The sequence below is a fragment of the Hylobates moloch genome, unplaced genomic scaffold (assembly GCF_009828535.3).
Source record: "Hylobates moloch isolate HMO894 unplaced genomic scaffold, HMol_V3 SCAFFOLD_3, whole genome shotgun sequence".
Classification (NCBI taxonomy): Eukaryota; Metazoa; Chordata; class Mammalia; order Primates; family Hylobatidae; genus Hylobates; species Hylobates moloch.
Genome location: NW_026652278.1, coordinates 32972237 through 32993102, shown reverse-complemented (window position 1 = coordinate 32993102; position 20866 = coordinate 32972237). Strand labels below are relative to the sequence as shown.

Genomic DNA, 20866 nt, shown 5'->3' with positions numbered 1-20866 from the left:
TCCGCTGGGTCCCACCGAGACAGGTGGGTACTCGCCGGAGGTCTTCAGCTCGATTCTTAACCAAGCGTTCTGGACTGCCCAGACCCGGTGGGCAAGGGGACTGGGGAGGCCTTGCGCGCAGTCGCGTGGAACGGGAGGGGACAAGACAAACTGCTGGACACTTTTCCGTGGAATGAGAAGTGGGGGGTGCGTGGGTGGGAAGGTACCTCGGGAGGGAAAGGCCAAAGGGAAGGACCAGAAAGAGAGGAAGGAAGAGCCGGGAAGGAACGGAAGGGAACTCAGAGCCGAGGGTGGTGGGGTTGGGGCTAGGGATGCGCACTGGGCCCGGGGCCGCGCGGCCCAGGAGGGCACTGGCCAGTGGATGGCAGAGCTGGGAGAGTTAGAACTGAGAGCCCGGCTTCAGAGCGCAGCGCGCTCCGAGGCCCTCTGTCGTTACCTGAATATTCATTAGACTGGCCGCTCTTTATCCTTATCTAACGTTTATCTTATCGGCGAGTTTCGTTTCTCAGTGTAGTTTTAATCCCGGGCTCCCATTCCCCCTCCCCCGGTCCGCTCCCCTCCCTCCCTCTTCCTTCGCCGGCTGCTCCCTCCCTCCCTCCCTCCCTCCCATTTCCCCCTCCCCTGCCCTCCCCTTGCCGGCACCGGAGTGACAGGCGCGGGGCCCTCCTCGCCGAAGCTCGGGGCTCCGGCGCTGGCGAATCACAGAGTGGTGGAATCTATTGCCTTTGTCTGACAAGTCATCCATCTCCCGGCGCGGGGAGGGGGAGGGGGTCTGGAGGGGGCTTTGCAGCTTTTAGAGAGACACACACCGGGAGCCGAGGCTCCAGTCCCCAGCCGAGTCTTCTAGCAGCCGCAACCCACCTGGGGCCAGCCCAGCGCTGCCAGCGCCGCTCGGCTCCCTCCCTCTCTCCGGCCCTTTGGCCGCGGCGGCGTGCGCCTGCCTTTTCTGGGGGCGGGGGCCCGGCCCGCGCCCTCCCCTCCCGCAGGCGCCAGCTCGGACATCCTCGGGATTGCTACTTCTCTGCCAACTTCGCCAACTCGCCAGCACTTGGAGAGGCCCGGCTCCCCTCCCGGCGTCCTCTGGCCGCCCCCGCCCCGCGCGCTCTCCGACCACTGCCTCTCGGATGACCAGGTTCCAGGGCAGCTGAGCGAGTCGCCTCCCCAGCCCGGCTTCAGCCCTGGCTGCAGCTGCCGCGCGAGCCATGCACCCCCAGTACACCCCGGCCCGGCCCACCGCCCCGGGTCCACTCTGCTGACCGCCCAGCCCCGAGCCCCGACAGTGGCAAGTTGCGGCTACTGCGGTTGCAAGCTCCGGCCAACCCGGAGGAGCCCCCGCGCGCCCCGCAGCAGCCGGGCGTTCACTCATCCTCCCTCCCCCACCGTCCCTCCCTTTTCTCCTCAAGTCCTGAAGTTGAGTTTGCGAGGCGACACGGCGGCGGCGGCCGCGCTGCTCCCGCTCCTCTGCCTCCCCATGGATATGCACTGCAAAGCAGACCCCTTCTCCGCGATGCACCGTGAGTACCGGCGCCCGGCTCCTGTCCCGGCTCGGGGCTCTCCGTCCCAACCCTGTCCAGTCCCAGCGTGGCCCCGGCCCCTCGCGCTCAGGTCCCATCTTGGAGGCCTCCCTGGCTTCTGGTCCCTCTTTTCGTTCTTTCTCTTTCCCTCGCCCGGTGTTTCTAATGCCTCCAGCTTCTCTCCTGCCTTCTGTCACCCATACTTACCTCTCTGTCTGCCTGCCTTCCTACATTCCCTGGTGCCTATCACCTGCCTTTGCTCTTTCCATCCGCTCCTTCTTAGGTCATGGGATCCACGGCCTCGGAGCCCTGATTCCAGCCACCCTCTCCCTAGTGAGCCTCTTGCCCTGGGCTGGGGGGCAAATTAACAGGCAGTTTTCAGGGTGTTGTTTTGTTGTTTTCTCTGTCTTTTCTCTCTTCCTCTCTTCCTCTGTTTGCTTCCCTCTCCTGTTTCCCCGTATCTTTATCTTTCTCCAGCTTAAGAGTCGTGGGGTCCAGGAGACTCCAAGAATGTTCAGCCTCAGTGTCAGGACAATTGGGCAGAAGAGTGTGGGGGTGGGGTGCCCCCTTCTGACCCTCATCTCTCAGCATCTCCAGGCCCTTCCAGCCCAGCACAGGCTTCTTGTTGGCTGGTTTGAAATATTTTCTTCCTCTTCCTTTCTTTCCCACCCCCCTTCCCTTGTCTCCCCCTTCCCTTCACGTTGGGAATCCCAGGTTGTCAAGACACGATGGTCATCTTTCCCTGCCTCTGCCTGGGGGATGCTCTAAAAACAAAGAGGGGTTCCGAGAAGAAGTCGAAGTCAGGGAGAGAGCCAGCAGCGCAGCCTTCCAGGTGGGCCCCCGGCAGAGTGCAGCTCTGCTCTCAGCTCTGGAGGCTCCTTGCCGAGACTCCCGACTCCCCACTGAGGATCAGGCAGCCAGCAACCCGGCCAGGGGGTCAGCAAAGAGCAAAAAATGAGGGGGAAAGAACAAAAGGACAGCAAATGCCAAAGCTGAGAAGAAAGGAAAAGAGAAATCCAAACACGGGAAAGGAAATTAAAGAAAGAAAGTCGAAATGATGTTGCAGAAGAAAAGGGAGAAGAGGAGAAAAAAAATAGAGAGAAGAGGGAATTATTTTAATAAAATTCGAATTTAATTTATGCCATGTCTTTAGCTTGAAAAACTATTCTGAGATTTTTTTGTAGGCTTTTTTTAAAAGATAAAATTCCAAATAGAAAACTCCTCCCTATCTGCAGATTAATAATTAAGGATAATTTGTAACTTTTCACAAGGAAACTTTAGACCTGGCTTGGACCTGTGTTTAGGACAACAGAGCCGAGGAGGGAGAGCTGTGTTTTTCGCTAAGCCTGTATTTAGCGTTGCGGGCGGTTGGGGGGCGGGGGGCGTTTAAAAATACTCCTGGGTTAAAATATATTTTCCTAAGTAATTTCCAAGCGCAGGAAAGCCGCGCCGAGGGCATCAGGCCTCCGCGGGTCTCGGCGAGCGGGCCGGAAAGCCTCGGTCCTTTTCCGGAGGAGTGGAACCGGGTCCACACGCCGTCTTCGCCCAGCCAGCCTGCCTCGCGGCCCGCTGCCACAGCTCTCGTTCTCTTTTTTTGCGGATTCCGCCGGGGTTCCTCCGAGTCCTGGCTGCCCGCGGGCAGCCACTTTGAAACCCAAAGGTTTCTGCACGGCCAAGCAGAGGTCGGAGGGAGAGAGCCGCAGCGCGGGCCCGCGGGCCGGTGGACTGGTGGGTGAGACACCGCAGCCCGAGTCGGTGCCGGCGGCAGTGGCGCATTCCAGGCCCGACTCAGCGCCGGCTCGCTGCAGTCCCCTAGCCCTGGACTCCCGCCGTGTCCCCTTCCTATCCCCACCCCTTAGATTGGGGCTGAGGGGCTGGGCCCTGAGCCCGGGGAGGCTGAATTATTCATCTTTAATCTGCCCGCAGCTGCCGCCTTTTCATACCGGTAACGCGAGTTCTCCCGGGGCCTAAATTATTGATGGTCGGGGTTCGGAGGGAGGGGAGGGTGAGGAGTGGGGCTAGAGATAGGGAGATTAACGGGGTGGGCAAGGGGGTAAAAAAAGAGGTGTCAGTCTCTCCCAGCAACCCGATCAGAGGTCTTTCCCCAGGGTTTCACCCGAGCTTGCTCTAGGTACCCCCCGAGAAAGGGACAGGAGAGAAATGAGGGGGGCACAGATGTCCCCGCTTTCTCCGAAACTCGCGTGAGGCTAGCGGGGCAGGGGCTGCAGGTTGCCAGTCCGGGCCGACCCGACTCGGCCGCTAGAAGTCTCTGCGCTTGGATTGCTCAGTAACTGCGGCTGCGGGTTGATCGCTCTGGGTGCAGGATTTCTAGACTGCTGTAGGCCAGGGAGAATGGGGCACGAGGAAGCACCCTCAGGCCTGGCACCCAGTGGCCGCCTCGGCTCCGAGATCGGGAGCCCGCGCTGGAGCCGCGTTGGAAACCCCATGCCCTTCTCTTGGTTGAAAGAGCAAACGCCCGAGCCGCTCGGTTTCCTGGGGGAGCTGCCGAGGTCTGAGGGGTCAAAGGGACGCGAGTCGGGTTTGGATCGGCTACACAGGGCGCCCCGAGAGTTATTAACTCGCCAGCGCGGCCTATGCCGTGCCACCTGGGCGAGACGGTGGGCCCCAACCAGGCTCCGCGCGGCGCGGCAGGCAGGCGAGCCCAAGCAGCCGGCATTCTCCGCCTGCTGCCTGGAGCCGCTCTCAGCTGCCTCCCTGTCTCTGAGCGCAGCAGACCCCGGGCCCCTGCTTCATCCGCCTTCCTTGCTCCACTTCAGATACTAAGGAGGTGAAAGAGAGATACGGTCCCCCTACAGATAAATAACATTAGAAAAACTTCCCATCAAAACCAAACACAGGAAAGAGGTAGAAAAATTCCGATTACAATTTAATACTTTTTAGAGAAGAGGCAGAGAGCAAAGGGGTGTGTATGTGTCAGGCACTTATCCCCTCTCTGTGCTGGGAGCTCGGATAAACAGCCGAGCCCCGACGCCCCCAAATCGTCCGCCTCCAAGCCCCTCACGCGCGGACAGCTCCCTGGTTGCCTGCGGCGCAGGCGGGATGCTGCTTCGCACTAGTCCAGTCCTCTGCCAGGCCCTTCCTTCTCCTCGCTTTCTTACGTCCTTTCCGCTGGCATGAATTCCCCTTTGGCATTTTCTCCCCTCTCCCCTCTTTTCTGTCATCTGGTTTCTCTCCAGTCCCCTCTTCGCTTTCTACCTTGCATCGCACGGCCTGAGTCGCCCTCTCGCCCAGCCCCCAGTCTTCAGCCCAGCGTCCGTGCTTCCAGTCCCCACTCCTCCGCGTGGTCGTGGGAGTCCACCACCTTTCTTCTCAAGTTCGGGAACATGCCCTTCCGCCCTGCCTGCTTCCTTCGCCGGTCCCGGGCCGCGGACCCTGACTAATGGCGGGTCCCTGCTGTGTGTGGGGTGTTGTGTTTTTTTCTTGTCTCTCCCCAGCAGGGCACGGGGGTGTGAACCAGCTCGGGGGGGTGTTTGTGAACGGCCGGCCCCTACCCGACGTGGTGAGGCAGCGCATCGTGGAGCTGGCCCACCAGGGTGTGCGGCCCTGTGACATCTCCCGGCAGCTGCGGGTCAGCCACGGCTGTGTCAGCAAAATCCTGGGCAGGTGAGGGCTTCGCAGCTGTCCCGGGAGACATCTTGCCTACCTCCCCGGCCAGCCCTGGGTCTCCAGCTGGAAGAGGTGGCTAAAAGTCCAGCACGCCAAGCCGGAGAGGGAGATCCCCAAAGGGGTCTGGAGAGGTGCTCCTTTTGGAAAGAGTGTTCAGATGGTGGCCGAAGACCCAGGAGCGAGGGTGGAGCAGTGTCACCCAGTGCCTGCCCTGCCCTTGGTCCTTGGTGAGAAGGCAGCTCGTTTCCGGCTTCAGAAAGGGAAGGATGACTTTCCTAATGGAGTTAAGGCAGATATGGGGTGGGGGACATTAGAGGAATGGGGTGGGAGTGAAAATGGGTCCCCGAGAGGAGAAGCAGCAGCATTTGGGAGGCAGAAGGAGGGTCCTGTTCCCATAGATGCTCTGTGCCCAGTAGGAAAGGGCCCGAGGTGGTGCCTCAACCCTGGCCTCCCGGAGACTTTGCAGCGCTGTTCCTTTTGCTCTTCCCAAATGAAAGGCTGGGCTTTCACTCCCACCGGTGCCTATTTGGGCTGGTGCGCACCCAGCCCCTGGTGTGGCCGTCTCCCCGGAGGGATGGTACCCCTTGTCCTCCTACTCCGCGGCGCTCCTCGTCCTAGCCAAGCACCCTCAGGAAGTCAGCTCAGCCACACTGGGCCTTTTCCCTCCACTCTGCTGCCTCGGCGGGCCAGGCGGGAGAGTGGCTCGGCAGCTCTGGAACCTGCAGCCCCCCTGCCAGGCCACCGTCCGCTTCTGGCTGACCCGCCGGCTTTCCCGGCGCAGGTACTACGAGACCGGCAGCATCAAGCCGGGTGTGATCGGTGGCTCCAAGCCCAAAGTGGCGACGCCCAAAGTGGTGGACAAGATTGCTGAATACAAACGACAGAACCCGACCATGTTCGCCTGGGAGATCCGAGACCGGCTCCTGGCTGAGGGCATCTGTGACAATGACACAGTGCCCAGCGTCTCTTCCATCAACAGGTGAGCAAGCCACCCGGGTTTTCAGGGCTGGACTCCAGCTCCTGGCTCCTGCCTGCAGGGGTGTCCCACGCCCAGTCTCTGCTCTTTGTCCAGCCTCTGCCCTTTCTCCCTGCTCCCAGCCCCAAATCCTTCCATCAGAGAAAGGGAACCTGTGAGGCAGAGAGACAGACAGACAGGGCTGTCTGCAGTTCAGGGCTGGGTATTCCCTGCCAGGCTTCTCCCGCCGGCGTCCTGGAAATGAATCCAAGTGTTTGTGGTAATTAAGACTCCAAGATTACGAGCATCCAGCCTTGGGATCTAGAGACAATCACAGCCTGCAGCCAGAGCCTTTAAAATGACCAGTGTCTATTCATCCCTCCAAACAGACTGCCCTTTCTAAAGGCTGCTCCTTCCCCGGGGCAGCCGCTTGTCCTGGCTCCCTCACCCTCCCTGCCAGCTCCCACAAAGCTCACCTCCCAGGAGTCTGGTCTTGCTAGCCAGCTCCACACAAATTTCTGGCCTGTAAGCACTGGGATCCGGGCTTGCAGAACAAATGCCAACCACCAGCCAGCAACTGGCAGGGAGTAGAGGAGCTGGACAAGGAGGGAGTGCCAAGCAGGAAGGGAGAACTCCAGACTTTGAGACTGAACCTTGGGTGATACCCTCAACTACCTAAGGTGCCTGTCTCTAGGCTGAAGTCTTTGCACTGATGACAGGCTCACACACGTGAGGACAACACAGGGCTGAGTCAGCTTGACATACAGGATATTTAGGTCTCCTGGTCTGCAAACCCCTCCAGCATGCTCTCAGGGAGAACACATGTGCACACTCCATGCATGCCCACTGTAGCCGGTGTGCCAATATGCCTATCTGTGGTACCTACAGAACATACAAGCAGCACTGGGCTCAGGAACCCAGGCTGGTTTCAAGATCACAGAACTGTACAAACTGACAGTTGTTCACAGAGTCCCTGCACAAGTCACACACCAGCCTTGGCCCCCCATTTTAAGACACCCCAAAATGAAAAGAGGGCTAAGCAGCTCATACCTTTGTTATTTTTTGCATTCTTCATAAGCTCATTATCAGGACAACTAATAATTCACATGGTGCCTTATTCTGAAATTGGCATCACATATCAAGGATTTTTAAAATATTTTACAAATTATATGGAATTATCCCAAATCATCCTGAAAACAGCAGGTAAAATTAGCTGGTAGAATGTACCTTGGCTAAAGAAGATTCCCTCTGCCACACTCGTGCTGTAATGTACTGCGAGGCGACCCCAGAAATTATCCCAGTGTGTGCCATCTGTATTAAAATGGTTATTCAGTTATGAACAGGGTAACATAATACTGATCAGCTAATTATACACCCTCCGAAAACCCTCCAGCTCCCTCGGCCTGGCTCAGCCAGGTATTGAAAGCATAGCGATTTGACATTCAGATACCTTCCAAAGGAGCTGGAGAAAGACGCTGGGTGGTTTGGGAGAGGAATAAGCCCTTTGCTTTAAAAGCCAGGAGAGGAGGCTGGGGCAGCTTTGGGCTGAGGCAAGAGTGGCACTTCGGGAGGGGAAGGGGACAAAGCACTGTTTTATGAGCCATGTAGAGACTCAGTCTCTTGGCTGACTGCTGGTCCTGGGAGTGAGTTGGAACTGAGATCTCAAGAGAAGAACAGCCAAGGGCCAAGAGTGGCCCTGCTGCGTGCAGTGTTGCTGGGACTGAGTAGTGGTCTTCTGCAGAACATTTAAGAGAAATGCTTGTTGTCAGTAATAGAATTTTCAAGCCTTTGGAGAAACCTGAGGCATGTAGGATTTAGGTAATTTGTTTCTCTTGAATGGGATAGAGGAGTGGCGCAACAAGTCAGGTGTGGTGGCCCCGTCCGACACCCCGTGCCCCTCCCCCGACAACATGCACCCCTCATTGGCTGAGATGATTTTGGAAGCTGGCTTAGGCATAAGTTTGGAAATGCTTCTATCCTGAAAAGCCATGGAGAGCAAGGGCCAGGTGACCCTAGGATCAAGCTCCAGAGGTCTTGAGGTGCACCCACCAGAATTAGGACAAAGTAGACAAGTGAGCCACAAGTGAGATGAGGGGGGGGAAAGAGTAGCCTCAGCTTGACAGCTGTGACAGCTGCAGAACCTGCCCAGCACAGAGCCCTATCACCTGAGGGGCACACAGGCTTCCTCTGGGTGTGGAGAAATAGCCATCTGTGGGCAGGCGTTGCTGGAGATGGAGAGGGAGTAGGAGAGGAACAGATAAGCCACCAACAACATGGGCAGCCCACCCTGGGTCTGCAGTTAGGCTTCATGGCTGGCTTTGTCTACAAGGAGCAGGAAAACTATTCCAAATTTTGCTTTTGGCCAGAATCCTCTCACGGTTCATATTTTGGAAAGAATTCTGGGGGCTTCCCAGTGTGCTGCTGAGTTGGGGCTGGAGAAATCCACCTGGGGAACCATGCTCTCATCTTCATCCCTGTAGGTGCTTTTTGCTCTGAAGAGGGAAGGTTTATCTGAGATGTATTGTTTCACCCAAAAGCCTGATAAAAACAGGATGTTTCTGCTAGTGCTGGTTATATCAGAAACTTTGCCTTTTATCAGTTTTGGGAATTCTCACTTACTGTAGGAAGAGCCTGGAGATTTTCCTGTGTGCAGAAAGTGTGGTGCACTGGGGAATGGGTGGTTCTTGAGTTTAGAGCTTTGTTGGTAGTGACCTGCCCACTTGTGTTAGGTACTTTATAACAGTTATGAGTAAGGTTGTGCATGAGCTGGTGGTTGGCAAGAAAAGAAGTCCACACATGCTCACCCACCTGAGCCAATGGTTTTTCATCTTCTCCTCCCCAAAACAGATGCTGTCGCCACACTTGAAATATGCTGTTATGGTTATAAACTAAATTGCTTTTTTCACTCTTTAAAAATGGTTTTGGCATTCTCTGATTCTGCTGCAATAAAGGCGTGGCCATCCAGCCTGTATTCTGCACTAGCAAATGCTCAGAAATGCCTCTCTGAACGAGAGGACTGGGTCAGGAAGGCCTCCCCCCTCCCACAGACCACTGTGAAAAATCTCAAGGCTTGACTGGGCTCCTTAGCATGTGGAATTTATCTGAATCTTGCTAAACATTGGGTTACCAATGGCTGAGCATGGAGTTGCCAGCTTTTGGTTTGTACACCGCTGCTGTAAAGGGCAGGTGTTTATCAACAGGGGACTTTAGATTGAAACCTGGTGTGGAAAATGGCCTGGAGAGGGGAGAGGTGGAGGAAGATCCATGCTACTGAAAAAGGAAAAAGTCACCTAGTTACATCGCTGAGCAATTGTCTAAGCAGGAGGGATTTTCCTGATTATATGCCAAAGTCTTCTGGTTTGGCTGTTACTCTGGGCAGAGAATACAGCTCCTTTGAAAGAACAGGCACAGACCCCAAGTAGAGTCTGCGGTTACTGGCAATCCCCTGAGGGTGCTCTTTTGGGAAGAGCTGACAATAAGGGTGTCACCTTCTAACTTTTTTAGCTTGCCTAACACTCTTTGGAGTCAGGGCACTCTCTGCCCCTAGATCTTTGGAGTGGACCCTGCCAGAATCAACTTCTCATGGATCTCCCACTATCCACACTCTCTCTTAGCCTGTTAGGCTCTAGGTGAGTACATTCATTCTCCTAGCAGTGGCAACCCAGGGCTGTGTTAAGGAATTCCATCCTATGTCATTTGGGTGTCCCTCTTCTGTCATTCTCAGGTCTTTGAGTCATTCTCAGGTCATTGTTCCCCTTGGGTCAGGCAGTGGGATGACAATGGTCTACCAGTTGTTCGTTCAAAGACCTTTCCAAATAAGCTGGGAGCTATTCATCCTAGCCCGGGGAATGCTGAAGATATGTTCCGGGCTAGGGTCTGTTTCTCCCTTTCTGAAACTCAGGCTCCAGAACATTGCCTATTCAACTCTTGGACCTGGCTTGGCATGAAGCTTGGCCAGAGGGGTGGTACTGCCTACCACATCTCCATACCTTTGCAGCTGTTTGGTGTTCAGGGCTGTTGGTCTCATGGCAAAGAGACAGGACAAGTTGGAGAGTTCAGAAAAAGACTTCTATCCACAGAGGAATGGGAGAAACAAGGACAGGGAACTCGCCTTCTGTGGCCTGAGCCTAGCAGATTGGGCCCACAAATAGCAGACCAATGCACCAATTTCTGTCAGAGAGGCCTCACTCACCTGTGCTTTCCCAGAGACAGTCCTCTACTGTGAGGTTACCCATCATCGGAATAACGTTTGAAACAGGCATGATGACTGAAATTCTCATTCCTTAAAATGAGCTGGAGTTGTCCTCCTGAAAAGCCCCTTTTTGTTTTTGTAGTTGTTTTAGCCTGGGCTTCCTGGCCTGCAGTCCTGTTGGTCTGAATGTCTCCCTGTTGGCTGGTTCTGTGGGCGTTCAGGCTACAAAAGGGGTTTCTGGTGAGAGCAATGGCTGCTTGCCCTGCCTTCCTACCTCAGCTGGCGACTCTCGAGAAGAGGCAGACGGGAGGCATTGGGCCTGACAGCAGCTCCAGGTGCATTTCAGAAGGTGATGCAAAGAAGAAAAGAGAGGGAAAACCCAAAATAAATAAATAAATAAATAGTGTCCCAACTGTTCTGAGAACTCAATAAAACAATCACATCAAATATGATGAGGCATAAATCTTGTGTCTGCACAGGTAACCTACTCAATTGCTTTTATTATCGCTCAGGCTGCCTCCATTTATTACTGTTCATGGCCCTGGCAAAGGAGGCTGCGTGGAGGGTGGTCTCCAGTGCAATCCTACACCCTGAGAGGCAACAATCAGCCCATACAGCCAGAGATTTCGATGGGAGCCCGGGAAGGGCCCATCTGTCTGCATGAAAACCAATCAATAACTCTGTAACCAGAGCCCTTGTCACAGGGAAATGGACAGCACTACAGTTCAATAGAGGGGCCACAGGGGGAATTAGCCAAGTGGAGATGGGGCCAAACAGGAGCAGCCCCTAGAGAAGGGAAACAGGGGTGCCTGGAGTAGGGGAGATTAGGGAGTGGGTGGGGATGTGGCAGGGGAGAGCAATAGCTTCACATGCATGTTGGTATTAGATGGGGAGTATTGTGCAAAATAGACCCAGGGAATGAGAGGCAAAGTTGGAAGTTGAGGTCGTAGGAAACATGTGTTTTGGAGAGCATTTGGGAAATGGGCTTGTTCTGGTTCACATGGGATAGTGTGACTATGCATGATGGCATGGGCTTGTGGATTAGAATGTTACAGCTTCTACAGAAAGAGGAACAATAGTAGTAACTGGTGTGGAAGATTAATCACACTCCACACCCCCTAAAACCCCTCTGAAAAGGGGGTTCCTATGAGCCCACATGGGATAGGGGTCCTGCTTCCCAGTCTTCTTAGCAGGACTGATGAAGGAGCCCCATTGTCCGCTCCCAGCTTCTTAGGTGTCCAACAATAGCTACTCCGCGGGTTGCCTCTTAATACTCAAGTCTATCTTCACCCCCTCCTTGTGTCTACCTGGAATTGGAGTTTCTGTATTAAGAGGAAAACAATGGTGTAAAAGTGACATGCATCCAGTAGAAATTATACTTCAAGTACCCAAACAACCATTCTGTTTCTCACTTTCAGTACAGTATTCAATAAATTGCATGAGATATCCAACACTTTGGTATAAAATAGTCTTTGTGTTAGATGACTTTGGCCATCTGTAAATGTTTTGAGCATGTTTAAGGTAGGCTAGGCTGACCTATGATGTTCCATAGATTAGATGTATTCAATGCATTTTCAACTTACAATATTTTCAACTTATCGAGCCATTACCCTATTGTAAGTTAAGGAGCATCTGTACACTGAAGAGAATTTCTTTTTCACTTCCTGTCCTTCAAAAGAATGCTCATCCGACCTGCCAATTCTCTGCATCCCTGCTGTTTCTTCTCACACTTCCCTCGCCCCTCCAGGCCAGATGTCCAGAGCTCAGATTCTTGCAGGGGAAGCAGCTTCATGTGCAGCTATCCCCAGTGCAGCTCCCCAGCCATGCAGGTGAGTCTAGAGAAGGGGAAAGGGCTCCTGAAACTGAGAAGTGGGAAATAGAGTCTCACAACTGATGCCCAAATAGCAAGTGAAATATTAGACAGCTGAAAAATTAAATCACGTTTGGCTTTTCTATCTACCACTGAACTACTAGGTTGAGATGGTTTTCTCTTGTGGAACAGGCTATTTGTTTTGGGGCTAGCAAGGCATGGCTTGAATATATTCATGATGGTTTGCAGTGTAGAAGTTGATATCTTCTGTGTGTGTGGATTTGTGTGTGTCTGTGGGTGCCCACCTATGTCTGCTTTGAGGTGAAAATGCTCTGAGGCCAAGAGGAGAAAAGGGACAAAGGCTCAAAGGACATGACCTGCAGTCACAGGCAAGGCTGGACACCTTGTACTTGGGCCATCAGATCAATTGGCGAGTAGTCATTGGGCCATTGGACGGGGTGGCAGCAGCAATAAGGCTAGGCTGAAGATTCCTCATTTCATAATCTAGGCAAATTGGAGCCACATTTTCCTTCAGTTATTTGCATTGTGACACTCTGTAGTCCAGTTAACCCCAGATAAGAGGGGCTTTGCTACAATGATGCCACCTTTGTGATGAAGAGCTGTGCGACCAGCTGTCCGTCCTTACTTTGATACTTGGGTCCAAGCCCCATTGGCAGGATTAGTTAGGGACCAGTTGCATAAGCAGCCAAGAAGACGCTCTTCCCAACACAATCCTTCCTCCAAAGCTGTGGTCCCACAGTGGGAGGCATGGCAGCAGCACTGGGACACAATGGTGGGCAGAGCTCACCCCAGGGCCAGCCTGCAAGTCTTTCCTCAATAATCCAGGTGCGAGGGGCATAGGAAGAGGCTTACTGTTTGTGAGAAATGCAGAGCTGGCCACTGCAGAAGACTTGGGGTGTAGATGAGGCATGGTGGCAGAGGCAGCCTCGGGTCTCCTGTAGAGGGCTGGGCACAGGGGAGCTGTTGAGGGTATGGGAAGCTAAAGAAGAATGATCTGGTCCTGCAGGAGAGGGAGCAGCCTCTTTTAGGCTGGGAACTCTCAGGTAAGAGAGGAAGTGTGCAGGAAAGAGGTAGACAGGCGAGGCTGTAGAGCCAGGGTCCCCTCATGGCACATCCGCGACAACCGTGGGAGAAATGAGGCCCTTTCTTTTGCTTTCTGAGAGATAATGTAATGAGAACAGATTTTGTGTTTTCCAAGACAGAAGGAAAGAGACAGAAAGAGAGCAGGGCAGGGGGAGCAAGTCAGGTGCCATTCCATTCTAGAAAAGTTCAGGTTTGTTGTAGGGATGTTGGGGGAAGGAAAGCAGTGCCCAGAAGTCCAGACTGGGGTTTGCCAAAAGCAATGATGGAGACACACTATGGCTCCAGGAGTCATGAGCACAAAAGACTCCCCAGCCCCAGCAGGAAGAGGCTCCAGAATATGAGATGAAAAGTGGCGAGAACTGGACAAACAGCTGGAGCACATGGGCCCTGCCTATAGGCAGTGATTCGGGAAGACTGTATTTTTAAAAACTCTGTGCAGATGGAATAAAACTCAACTTTGGGCCTGATTCCGTCCATTGGCCAGCACTCAGTAGCCTTTGGTTGACCTGACTGGATGGACTTACCTCTCTGCCTTAGACCAGGGCAGTAACATCCATGCAGGTGGAAGGGGATGGGACATTTCCCGGGTCCCTTGGTCCAGAAGCTCCTGGGGAAGGGAGTGGAGGAGAGATTATGACTCCCTATAGCCAGAGGAGGAGAGGTGGGGTGTGGGTATGGAGGGGCAGAAAGTGAGGATGAGGACTGGGAGAGTGAGGCAGGAAGCGATGAAGCTGAGAGGTGGAAGGAAGGGTGCTGCCTTGGGCTGGACAGTGTTGTTCAGGATTGGAGCACATGGCTGAGCAGGATGTGGCATGGCAGAGCCTGCAAAGGGAGCTTGGATTTGCTCATCCGAGCTGGAGCCTTTGGTGGCCCTGCAAGGTCTTGGGGGTGGTGGGAGGAAGCCTGAGCTCCAGGCAGCTGGTAGTACAGGCTGATGGGCCCTGAGGAGAGGCCCAGAGGTGATGAAGGAGAAAGGGGAAGAGGAAGGTAAGCAGGTTTCTGAGAAGAGTATGGAGCGAAGGAAGTGGCATGGGAGGGATAGCGGCCTGGCTGGAGCTATGCAGCCCTTTCTGAGAGGGAACCTCATGAGTGTGCTGCAATGGCCTGGCTGTAGCCCCTCTCAGCAGGCTGTGAGGCAGGCCAGCAGTGGCTCCAGCCTGGTCCCTGGCAGGCTGGAGAGGGAGAGTAGGAGAGCAGCCAAAAGGGAGGGAGGGAGGCCCCTGCCTGCTGGGGGTACCAGATTTGATAGCCATCTCCACCCAGAGCCTTTGGCCGGGTTGCTCTGGACTTCCTCCTCTGCCTGCCCTCAGTCCTGCCTGAACCACAGATTTCTCTCTGCTGCCACCTGGGAACAGAGCAAGCCAGGGACAGGACCGGTGGCTCCTGGCAGGGCTAAGGCAGGGCAGCAGGCTGGGAGGAGAACTGTGTTCACCCTGCAGGCACAGTAGAGTCAAGAAATCAGAGAGGAAGGATTGGAGAGGACTGGGAGAGAGGGGAGCAGGCAGAAAGGGAGAACAAAAGTGGCCCCTGAGCATGAGCAAATGGGAGTGAGCACTGGGGGCTGCTCTCCCTGGTCTTGGTGCTCCCTCTTGGCCCGGGGGTCTTTGCTGGGCCCAGCTGCCCAGCCCATACCTGGCAGGCAGGCGATAGAAGCTGAAGGGCATGAGGAGTCTGCAGACAGCTTCTGGTCTGCCGGACATGGAGGTGGTCAGGAAGGAGACACTCATTCTGCCTGTTTAGTCCAGAAGCTCTGATCCTAATTTTGGAGGGCAAGCAGTGGTGCCTGCCTTAGTGTGTTGTCCCAAGAGAAGTTGGTGATGTGTTGGGAGCCTCTGTGCACGGCTCTGCTTTGGAAAGACTATGTGTGCTGGTGGTATCCAGCTAGGCCTGGCTTCTATGCCCTGGGAAGCTGTCGAAATGGCCCTGGCTCCCAGGGAGCTCTCGAAAGGAGTCAGTCTTGTCAAACTGGGAGTTAGTGGTTTGCTATTCAGAAGGCTTCCGGCTAAGGGGATTGTTTGGTCCCAGAATGAAAGTCCCTGTTATCACTTGGATGGCCTGCCTGTTTGGGATGTTAATTAATGTTCCCTGGAGAGCACGTGGTTGAATGGACGGTAGACATCCCGATGGGTCAATGAGCGGGGGTTCTGAAAGGTACACACAGGGTCCCTACACATCTGGTCTGTGTGCATGCACAAGTTTGGGGATGTGAATGCTTGTGAGTAGTGTGCATTTGCTCTGCTGGATGAGTGAACCAAGCCATGTGTGATGGCCAGGGTGAAGGGTGTGTTTAGTATTGCCCTAGGAGAACTGGAAGCAGTTGTTTCTTGTGTGTCTGCTGACGTCCTCAAAGGGAGCATGTATTTAGGCAGAGACAAAGGTCAAGATAGTCACCTCCTTTTATCATTTGCAGAGTGGATACCACTCTCCATTCCCCTAGTCCCTTACTTTTCTTCCTCTTTCGCCTCCTCCTCCTCCTCATTCCTCGGGTTAGCTGGTTTGGGTTAGGGGGCCAATCTCAGAAGACTCTAATTAAAGAGTGAGGAGAATCTGATAAGATAAGGAAGGCCATCCTTCCTCTAGGGACCAATGGAGGTTTCATGTTCCCCACTCCCCGCTGCTTCTCTGAGGAGCTGACACTAGGGCAGGCAGCCTTCCGACTGTGACTGTCTGGAGTCTGGGAGAGCCAGAGAGAAGGAGGTAGGACTGGGGTTGGGACTCGGGTTCCTACCCATTTGCAATGGTCCTGGAAGGGAAACCCTAGCAGACTCCAGATGAGAGCAAGGGGAGGGTAGAAGAGAGACAGCAGAAGACAGGAAGAGAGAAGTGGGAGCCAGATGTGATCAACACAGACATGCCTCGCTAAGTCCTAGTTTTTGGCCACAGAAATGGACTGTACGGGGTGGGGTGTGGTATCTTTTTTTTTTTTTTTAAATTAGGGAAGGGGCTATGAAGTCGTTTAGCCCATCTTTGGGGCTGAACACTTAGCTCCTGCGGAGAGTATAGCCCTGGTTAGGGTTCAGCTCCTCGTAGAAACAGTGCTCACCTGCACTCTCGACCCTCCGCCCTCCCACCCAGCATATACACTTTCCTTCTTCCCCCACCCTCGTTTCCTCTGAACTTGGCTCTGTGGATCAGGTCACTCCTGGCCCCATGGAGACAGCCAGGAAGGCCACGCAGACTCCCTTAGGAGATGACCTTCCAGGGTGGGTACAAAAAAAGTTGAGAGAAATTCATTTCATGGCCAGTGGCTGCTTAGAAAAGGCGATTCCAGCATCTGAATGTGATAAATGTTAACTGAGCATTAATCGCATTAAAGAGGGCCCTATAAACTTTTCATTTCTAATTAAATTCGTCCAGTGATGCTGCCCAAGCGAGTACTCTGGGCCTTTGTTTATGTGGAAAATTAAAATGCAAATACAATGGGATTTATTTCCAGGAGTGGAGTGATGGGCTGGCCCTTCTGGCTACTGGTCTCCAGGCCTGTCAGGTCAGGTGACTGCTTCTTTGGAGGTGCTGTCCCCCTTGTGACAGATTCTTGTGTGAAAGGAGAGGCCAGAGTTCAAGGTCAAATAGAGTTAGTAAATGGGGAGAAGATGTAGAAAGAATTGAAGAGAAGGAGAAAAAGGCAATAGATTACCAGGAATATAGGGAGACATTATTCTGGTTTCCCACCCTCCTTCCCTACCAACTCACATCTCTAGGAGTATAGACCCCCAAAATCTTACTCGTGAATATCACAAGCCTCCTCTGAGGCTATGAGATGAAGGAGTACATAAGAGAGATAATTTGGAGGAAGCAGCCCTGCCAGGCTCGGCATGGCAGCTCATACCTGTAATCCTAGCACTTTGAGAGGCTGAAGCAGGAGGATTGCTTGATCCCAGGAGTTTGAGACCAGACTGGGCAACATAGTGAGGCTCATCTCTATTTAAAAAAAAAAAAAGAAAAAAAAAAGAACTAAGTGGCCATCAGGAAGGTTCAAGGGCCTGGATTTATCTCCAGCAGTTTGAGGGTCATCTGCTGTCCATACTGGGGTTTCGCTGGGCTCTTCCTGCCAGTGCCAAGTGGCATTGACATGGGGCAGTGAAGCATAGAGGCACAAACCGAGGAGGACATTGTGCATGCACGCCTGCACGCACGCAGCCTTCTTGCACGTAAGGAGAGCCGGTTTCTCATAAGAATAAACAAATGTCCCTTGCAAGGAGTCCTTTAGTGCCATGATCCCTTGATAAAAGTGGTAATCCTAAATGCTACTGAATGGAACAATCTACATTTCCTATTTACTAAAAACATAAATTAAGTCGAGGGGAGAGAAAACCTGCACAAGAAAAATTAGTTGGGTATATCAGTTAGAGACACTGAAAGATAGCTATGCTGCTCTCTAGATAAGGAAGTTGTAAATAGCATTAAAAAGTCAAGCAGGAAAGGAAATGGAGGTAGGAGAAATGATAGAAGACAGAGTACTAAATCACAAATAGGGGTACATGTACAAAGTCACAAACCGGCTTTATGCCAAGCTTTGCAGAATCCACAGCTTGGACTGACAATACGTAGAGATGCTAAACGCACAGGCACGCAGACTTCCAGAGAGTGTCAGTATGCAGAGGGTGGATTGGTCGCACCATGGGCAAGCTGTTGTCTATGCTGGACTCTGGGATTGATCCATCAGTTCCTCCTTGCAGGGATCTGATTGGGTACAGTTCGGTAGGCAGTTGAGGATACAGCTGTATGAGGTTTTTAAAGGTCTTTAAACACATGAGTCTCTTGTGAGCTGGATCCACCTTCTAATGGATCTCTAAGGTAGCAACCCATTCCCAGAACACTGCCTGCTTGACTGGTTTTGTCAAATAGCTGCTACCCCTGTCCTCCTTTTTCTGTTTTATTCTGGGCTACTCTTTTCCTTTTTAGTGTTCACTTATGCCTCTTGGAAATGCATGAGCACTTGCTGACAAACAGGTTAATGACTGTGGCAACTCCCAAACATCTGGATGGAAACCAAAACTTCAGTCAATCGTCTATAAAGGTTGTCGATATGATGCCAAAGATCTGGTGATTTAGAAATGTCCACATAATCGATTGAATTTCTCAGTTTTTTATCCAGGCACAGAATCAACACATTGGGAAACACCTGTTTTCAGAGAAAAATATTCCAGGAAACAAAGTATTGTCATGAGAAAGCATCTTTGATGTGTTTGAGTCTGATTTCTGGCTTGAAAGGAGGCTGGGCTGGGCTCTAAGTCAGGTGGAGATCTGGTGGTTAGAGTAGCTAGTATTGGAACAAGCACAGCTGGTGAGAGTTTTCCTTCACCCAAAAGTTGGCCAGGGGGGCAGATCACTTTGTCCAAATAAGCTTAGGCTGCCTGTTAGACCTGGTTTCTCTAAGGGAGTCCACTTTGCCATTTTAAGGGAGACTGTCAGGTTCTTAATACATGTGGCTTTTTCTTCATTTATCTTTTCATTCATCCATTCAGAAGCAAGTAGGTGCTTAGCATATGTGCTAGGCAATTCACATAAAGCTATGTGGCATAGTGTTAGAAAGCAGGCTCTGGGGAGAAACTGCCAGAGTTTGAAGCTGGCTTCCCTACTCACTGGCTAGAGGGTACTGGGTCCACCTTATATCCTCTCTGGGCCCCAGTTTCTTCACTCATAAAATGTGGGGGATAATTGTGTAGGTCTCTCATAAGTTCTCATGAGGGTTAAATGAGTGAGTCCACATAAACCTGCTTAGAATTGCACCTGGCAGGTATTAAGTGCTCAATAAATGCTAGTTATTATTATTGCAGTAGTAATAAGCAAGTCTGTATTTCTTGTTATGTGTCTATTTCAGTGTGTATGCTATGCATTCTGCTTTGTGTATGCACAAACATTGAAATTTTTTTTTTTTTTTTTTATTGAGACGGAGTCTCACTCGCTCTGTCGCCCAGGCTGGAGTGCAGTGGCACCATCTCGGCTCACTGCAACCTCCGCCTCCCAGGTTCACGCCATTCTCCTGCCTCAGCCTCCCGAGTAGCTGGGACCACAGGCGCCTGCCACCACGCCCAGCTAATTTTTTGTATTTTTAGTAGAGACAGTGTTTCACCTGTTAGCCAGGATGGTCTCGATCTCCTGACCTTGTGATCCGCCCGCCTCGGCCTCCCAAAGTGCTGGGATTACAGGCGTGAGCCACCGTGCCCAGCCTGAAATATTTTTAAATAAAAAAGTTTGAAGAGCCAAAAGGATATTCTGTGAACAGAATTGTGTATCATGAATGCCAGTGAGAATCATGGTCCCTCGTGAGCCCAGATGGATTTAGGAAGAGGGCCCACTCAGTGTATTTCCAGAAAAAAAGACCCTCTATGATTCACTAATCTGACCATTGAGCAGAATTAGTCAGATAATTGCCCCTTTGTCGACTTTGAGAGCCCAGCCCTTGTGGCTGTGTGTGTGTGTGTACTTTGTATAACTGCACACTCCTCTTGGATGAGCCTGCTATTGCTTGAGGAATTGAAGGTTGGCATTTTCTGGGCTTCATGGCATCTTCGTAGGTTGTGGTGCTTTGCATTTTGTAGTTTTTTTAAAAGATAAAATGAAATGATAGTGGGCAAAAAGTCCTTACTTGATGCATTTGAAGGGTTCCACGGATTCTTAAATGTCATACAGGGAGAGGAAAGAGAGGTAAACAGGAAGAGGAGGGGAAGAGAGGAGAGAAAATGGAGATAAGACGAAGAAGAAAGAGGAAATGGAGAAGTGAGCAAATACTTAACAAATTCAAATGAAATCTGTCTATTCTTGTCTGGCATGTCTGGATATTCTAAGGAAGCATGGGAGTTTGACAATCATTGCAGTTATTTCCATTACTAAGGAGTAAAAGTTTTTAAGAAAAAAATTTCAGGAAAAAATTACTTTGGGCTTAATCTATTTGATGCAATGGCCCCAACTAACTGGACAACTGCAAATTCTATTTATTCTTTGCCTGACAAGAGCAAATATGAAAACCAGTTTCCCAAACTCATGACAATGTGTTTCTCATCTTTATGGGAACTTCTATGGAAAAAGACTGAGGTGCAATCCCATTCTTGCCTCAACTTCTCCCTGCCCCTTTGGCTTAGTTAGGTGACCAAGTTCAGCTCAATGGATGGCCGTAAGACCCACACCCAAATTCTTAAACAGTCACTTATGTGATACATTTTATACCTTTTTCATCGTTCTCAAATTCCTAGATTTCATTATTCATCATTTATGCCTATTAGCTGGTAAAGGTTCTGATTTTCAAATTAGAAGGTAAATGTTTTTAATGAGCAAAATTAGAATCCTGAAAGCTCAATCATCCTTACATTTTTCTTGTAGTATGAAACAAATCAAGGGCTGCCTATTCATTACCGGATGCAGGGCCAGATGCTGCCCTCTGTGTGGGCATAGGCAGTGGTGAGCTCTGTCAACCCCCAGCCCCTGCCACTGCCCAGATGGCAGGGAGAGAACTACCCTCTGCCCCTGTGCTACCTGGCTGCAATTTTTGCACTTCTCTGCTTAAAACACACACACACACATACACCTCTTAATTTGTCTTAGGATTTTATGTACACTAGCACAGATGTGTACATGTTTATACACATACACAGGCCAATCTTATGGCTGCTTTACTCAGAAAGCCTTTATATTTATCATCATCATCATCATCATCATCATCA

The 20866-nt window shown here is 52.0% G+C and overlaps 1 protein-coding gene across 5 annotated transcripts in view; it reads left to right on the top strand.

Moving 5' to 3' along the window:
- The first annotated feature begins 1355 nt into the window (after nt 1-1355).
- The window catches only part of PAX2 (paired box 2), an 85598-nt gene continuing 66087 nt past the window's right edge, over nt 1356-20866 (top strand). For 3 of the 5 annotated variants that reach the window (XM_032180182.2, XM_032180167.2, XM_032180174.2), the window contains exons 1-3: nt 1356-1514; nt 4973-5138; nt 5923-6120. In XM_032180182.2, the coding sequence (XP_032036073.1) occupies nt 1472-1514; nt 4973-5138; nt 5923-6120 (407 nt within the window). In that variant the 5' untranslated portion in view covers nt 1356-1471. Of the gene's footprint in view, nt 1515-4914; nt 5139-5922; nt 6121-20866 lie in introns of those variants that run through there. The other 2 variants (XM_032180191.2, XM_058435766.1) reach the window with 1 other exon arrangement.